The following is a 6,244-nucleotide window of genomic DNA, read 5'->3' as shown; positions in this document are numbered from 1 at the left end:
TTTATTCATATTTTTTTAATATTAAAGGTTATTATAGTAATATAGACATAATGAATTCTTCCTTCTAAGTACAAGTTTTTATTATTTCTATATTAATACATGAATTGATTTATTTGAATATTGGATATTGTATTTGAATATAGGAGAGAACATTAGTTATTTATATAAGAAATATATATATTTTTTTTTCCGGCCAAGACTCCCATTGGAGTCCTATACTGCCTAACTATGGTTGGGGGTCAAAGTTTTTTATTTTGTGGGACCGCCACTCAATGAAACAAGTCAATGTCCTAGGTCTTATAATTATTATTGTCTATATTATCATATTTGACATTTAGTGACTTTTGTAATAATTAAAAAACAACTTCCACTAATATTTGACTTCTGATTTTCTCTAGTGAGACCGTACACATTTTACCTGGGTGTATTCTGAGAAGAAACTGACTAGATCTACTTGATTAGTGTTTGGCATTGCTCTATAACAAAATATATATAAATGTCATTTTCTTTTAAATCATCATTCTCTTTGTGTTAAAAAATAATTGCTTATTAGTTTTTTAGTATTTTTAAACTTAATTCACTTTCATACGTAAAACACCATGTTTTACAAATTCTTATTGCTGTTACGTATTGTCAATTACAAGTGCATGGTGATTGGAGTTTGTTTTTTCTAAACACAATTTTCATAATTGTTATAAAATACGTGGTTGTTGAATCTTTATTGTAGTTCACTGCTGGTTGAGATGACTTTTACTAATTCTTCATAATTATGTTCTACTTCTTAACTACAGTTAAATTAACTTTGAATGTTTTACAAATTCTTATTGCTGTTACATATTGTCAATTACAAGTTCATGGTGATTGGTGTTTGTTTTTTCTAAACTGCACTGTTCTAGTCTCTTAACAAAAAATATTCTAATTTTCATATTGTACCCTATCCTTGATTCCAACCACATAATCCCAGATCACCAGTTTGGTTTCCGAACATCCCATTCCACTATCCAGCAATGCCATCGTGTGGTTGATGTTGTCTCGTCTTCATTGGAGCGCGGAATGTACTGCTCAGGAGTCTTTCTTGATGTAGAACAGGCTTTTGATTGAGTCTGGCACCCAGGACTGCTATACAAGATCCGTAAATTCCTACCCTGACAGATTATTTCAAGTAAATTACAACGGCGCTTATTCATCCCTATTCCGTCAGTCTGCTGGTGTACCTCAGGGTAGTATCGTTGGTCCTATCCTTTATACAGTTTTCACAGCTGACATTCCAACCCATCCTAACACAATCCTCACCACGTATGCCGTTGACACATGTCTATTGTCAGTGAACAATGATCCTTACATTGTATCCCAAACCCTCCAATCCCACATCACCATCCTTGAAGAATGGTGCCAAAACTGGAGGATTAAAATAAATTCCAATAAATCCCACCAAATCACATTTACCCTTCGACGTAAACCCATGACCTCTTCCCCTACAATATCCTTTAATAAAACCCCACTTATTCCTGTCGAACAGATCCGTTACTTAGGACTACATCTCGACAAACGACTGACATGGAATCCTCATACAAGACTAAAAAGACAAGAAACATCTCGTAGATTCCGACTATTGCAACATTTACTAGACAAACGGTCTAAATTGCCAATCCATTACAAAAGACTGATCTACATGACTATTATAAGGCCTATTTGGACATACGGAGTTGAGCTTTGGAGCTCCACTAAACTATCAAATTCCTCCAGAATCCAATCCTTACAGTCCAAAATCCTTCGTAGAATCCTTAATGCTCCTTACTTTGTCACAAATCAAGTCATCCATCAGGACCTCAATGTTCCATATGTTGCCGATTAGGCCAGAACCAGATACCGTTCCTTCCATAATAAGCTTCTCAACCACCCAAATCCACTTGTTTCTAACCTGGCTTCTCCTTCATTACCTAATAATCCTCCTAGGCGTCTGAAAAGAAGATGGCCTCAAGATCTTCTCCTCTAGAAATGTTATTGGAGTTCTATCAGTGGGTAGATTCTCCACATGTTTTTATCATGTCACTATGTCACCTACAGCAAATGTACTTGTTGTATATATGTGTATACAGTTGGAAATAACAATAAATAAATTATTAAAAAAACAAAAAAACATTTCATATATTTACATATTTAAATACATAATCCTACGTGCTATTTACATCTAATAATCCTATATTTCAAAAGAATTATTTATAAGTCATAAATAATTCTTAATTTAAACTTATGGATTAAATTTAACTTTTTGTATTTAAGGAATATACATTTCCTTTTATCAAAATAACAATGTTTTCTCTATACTATTAATATTAACTTTCTCTTATATTTTTCATAGTATTATCTTTCAATTGTTCTATTTCCAGTGTCTCTTTTGTGTTCATTGTAACAGTTAATACTTTTTGATTTTATTTGTAAAGAGAGGTAAAACATAAATACAATATACCAAATATTACTGATTTTTTATTGAATATTATTTTACTTAGATTTAATCAAGTTAGATTGAAATAACTTAGCTCTCTTCTTTTTTAAAAAAAATAAGGTTAGTTCATAACCGGGTGCAAGTGCATAAATGGAAATTTTTCTCAAATTCATTTTGTTGGTAGAACTACTATTGATGGTGATTTGAAGTACATTTTATGGATTTACTTCTAATTATCGTAGATGGTAGCTCTAAAAAAAAACAATAAATTTGAGAAAAATCTCCATTTATTTATTAACCCCTGATATGCTCTTACCCCAAATTACCTTGTATTTAATATATTAAGGGAACAATGAAATAATATGATCATATTTCTCTCTGTCTTTCATGAGGGTCTGCCAAGTTCTTGTTTCTAGAAATATCTGTGCTTTGGCTTCAACCTGATCTGCCCATCTCAGTTGTGGCCGGCCATCTTCTCTTTCTTTTTCCTTCCAATAACAATAATTTCTTAATGAGTGAGTTACCAACTATTTTTGCAAAATGTCCAGCCCCACAGCAGTCTTGAGGTTTATAATAAGATAAATAATTCTGCCAAGGCCTCCAGAAATAAATCTGCCCAAGGCCCAAGTATTAAAATGAGTGTGCTTTAGTCTGTGTTCAAGGTATACTGTTAATCCTACACAATATACCTTGTACACAATTTTTAGAATATTGTATGAATATGAGGATCCACGTACAAAGGACAACACTTTCTAAAACGTCACTGGGAAATGGTATTATGATAACTGCTAATTTTTCTTTTTAAATAGATTTCATGATTATAATTTGAAAATCTGTGCTGGCTTGGATTAGCTATTATTATTTTTTCTTAAAAATAAAGAATGAAATGTGGTCAACCACCATAATATTAAATTTTCAAATTACAAATGTCAATAGCTGGATTGAAGCTTAGATTTTCTTACTGATTCTTAGAGCGCTGTTTGATTAAGAAAATGTTTTAAATTTTTTACAGCTCACTCCTATATATTGATAGCCTAATGCAATAAATTTCTAAAATCATTTAAACAACTTCTAACTCTGCTACTTCATTTTATCAATTTTAAGCATGTATCATTTTCTCTTAATTAGGTGGAGGCAGAGCTGTATTATGCGCCGCACTTTCCAGCACCTCCCAACTCAGACTATGTAGGTTATCATCTGTACATTGATGCAATGTTACCTCAAGAAAGTCCAGTACTGTATGGTCTACATCCCAATGCCGAAATTGGTTTTTTGACAACACAGTCTGAAAACTTGTTCAAAATGATTCTGGAACTACAACCAAGGGAAACAGGGGCTGCTGCTTCTGGGGGACAGACACGTGAAGAAAAGGTATTAAAAAAAAAATCAATTTTGTTGATATCAGATAATTATCTAGAAAATAATACTTGTTGAAATTATTACTAGGTGGGTGCCTTATTGGCCGACATACTTGATAGGGTGCCAGAACCATTCAATATTGCAGATATGATGGCTAGAGTTGAAGATCGGAACCCATACACCATTGTCGCTTTCCAAGAGTGTGAGCGAATGAATATCCTTATGAAAGAAATAAAAAGATCTTTAGATGAATTGCGTCTTGGGCTCAAGGTAATTTTAGAAATAATAATATAATAAAAAATTGAAAAAATGAATGTAAGGCATTAAATTTGTACAATTATAAAATTAATTTATGACCAACTATTCGCATTGAAACCCTTAGAGTGCCATATAATTTACTTTAGAGAAGAAAAAATTAAAGTATTAGATGATAAAGAAAACTAAAATCAATATAGTTTTTTAAGTTGCATTTTATTAGTAGTTGTAAGTAAATTTTATTTTCAAAATAAATTATACAACATTTCTTACTATTATGGAATTGACACAAGCTTGGACTAAAGGCAAGAGTTGCTCATATTAAGGCATGCCACTACTGTATCCTTCCCCCTATTCCTTGCCAGCTTCAAAACTATCATTTCTACAAGATAGTAATATTGCCACCTACATCAAAGATGCCTAAAACTAAATAAGTCTTTCATCTTAGATACAGAATTGATTTTTTTTTTAATAAAAAAATTAAAAAACCTACTGCCCGACTGCATTCCAATTTTTATTATGGTATTACATTAAAGTTTAATTTATGCCCCATCTTTTTAGTGCATGTGTGCACAAGTCATCAGTCTCCATGTTACAAGGGGTAGTAATGGTATATATTTTAAATACATTTGCACTAAATTAAATTTTTGTCAGATTTGATTTATTTATAGTTTAATTTTATTTCTAAAATTTTGTAATGATATTTTCTTTTAAATAATTATATCTTCTATATTTGTTCGTATAAGTGACTTATGAAAATATGCAATTTCATTAATAAAAACATTTTAGTTTGTGTACCTATATGGCTTTTCTTAAAATATGATAAACAAAATTTAAGCTCTCTCTTTTGCCTTAAGTGTATTTACCATTGTTCTGTAGAATTAATTTTTTTCTATTAAATGGTAAGTTTCTAATTTATTATTGTGCTATTGTTTTAACACTTAAAAGTGTTTAATTTGTCTTAATACAGGGAGAATTGACATTCAGTGGTGAGATGGAAACATTGGAATTCAACTTGTTCATGGATAAAGTTCCAGTCTCATGGGCTAACAAAGCCTATCCTTCCCTGCTTGGACTGAGTGCATGGTTCTCTGATTTAACAAATCGTCTTAAAGACCTTGAAATCTGGGTTGGAGATTTTCAGGTTTGGATTTTTTTGCCACTGAATTAAAAGCAATTTAAAAACAAGCATTCCAAAACCAGATTTGTCAGGAATAGTGTAGTATTTATTGTAAATAATCCTATATTATGAACTTTGGTAATATTAATTATTTAATAAATATACCAGTATGCATTATATATATGAAAATTGATACATATCATGATATACAATACATATCACTCTGTTACAGCTTCCTTCAACTGTTTGGCTTGGGGGATTCTTTAATCCACAGTCATTTTTGACTGCAATCATGCAAAATACTGCCAGGAAAAATGAATGGCCTCTGGACAAAATGTGCTTGCAGTGTGATGTCACTAGGAAAATCAAAGAGGAAATGACGTTAGTAACTATTCTTCATAATAATTTTCAGTTCTTAGAAAACCGTTTAATGTTTAAGAAATATTAATGTAAAATAATTATTTTTTAGTGCTGCTCCAAGAGAAGGAGCTTACATTAGTAATCTGTACTGCGAAGGGGCTCGCTGGGACATTGCTATGGGTGTGCTAACTGAAGCTATAATCAAGGAATTATTCCCTTCAATGCCGGTAATACATGTTAAAGCAGTTACTCAAGACAAACAGGATACAAAGAACATATATGAATGTCCGGTATACAAGACAAGGCAGAGAGGGCCAACATTTGTATGGACCTTTAATTTAAAAACTAAGGCCAAACCAGCCAAATGGACTTTGGCGGGTGTGGCATTACTATTGAGCACATAAGTCTGATCTAGCCATGAATTAACTACATCAACTAAAGGTAGTAGTAAATAAGAAGGTGAAAGGCTACTTATTTTTAAATTAAAATGAACTTAAGCGAATATTTGTTTTTATTTATTTTTTAATTACATATACAGGTATATTAGAAGTATTGAATTTTTCATTATTGGCACAATTAGCACAAATGAAAAACCATAATTGGCTACATAGAGGTCACCAACCTGCTAAAGCTCCACATCTTTAAATTTATTCATACCAATTTTACTTTATGAATCTGAAATGAGTGATGTGATTATATGAAGA

The 6,244-nt window shown here is 31.6% G+C and overlaps 1 protein-coding gene across 1 annotated transcript in view; it reads left to right on the top strand.

Moving 5' to 3' along the window:
* Positions 1 to 6,042, top strand: part of LOC106686257 (dynein beta chain, ciliary) — a gene marked incomplete in the record, with an annotated part of 143,984 nt that extends 137,942 nt beyond the window's left edge. Inside the window, 5 exon segments of the mRNA XM_067045368.1 lie at positions 3,575 to 3,817; positions 3,893 to 4,075; positions 5,031 to 5,204; positions 5,413 to 5,561; positions 5,650 to 6,042. Of these exon segments, the coding sequence (XP_066901469.1) occupies positions 3,575 to 3,817; positions 3,893 to 4,075; positions 5,031 to 5,204; positions 5,413 to 5,561; positions 5,650 to 5,944 (1,044 nt within the window).
* Between the last annotated feature and the right edge of the window lie 202 nt (positions 6,043 to 6,244).

The sequence above is a fragment of the Halyomorpha halys genome, unplaced genomic scaffold (genome assembly GCF_000696795.3).
Source record: "Halyomorpha halys isolate HHAL.00 unplaced genomic scaffold, Hhal_1.1 Scaffold801.1, whole genome shotgun sequence".
Taxonomy (NCBI): domain Eukaryota; kingdom Metazoa; phylum Arthropoda; class Insecta; order Hemiptera; family Pentatomidae; genus Halyomorpha; species Halyomorpha halys.
This window is presented reverse-complemented; position numbering and strand designations above follow the sequence as displayed.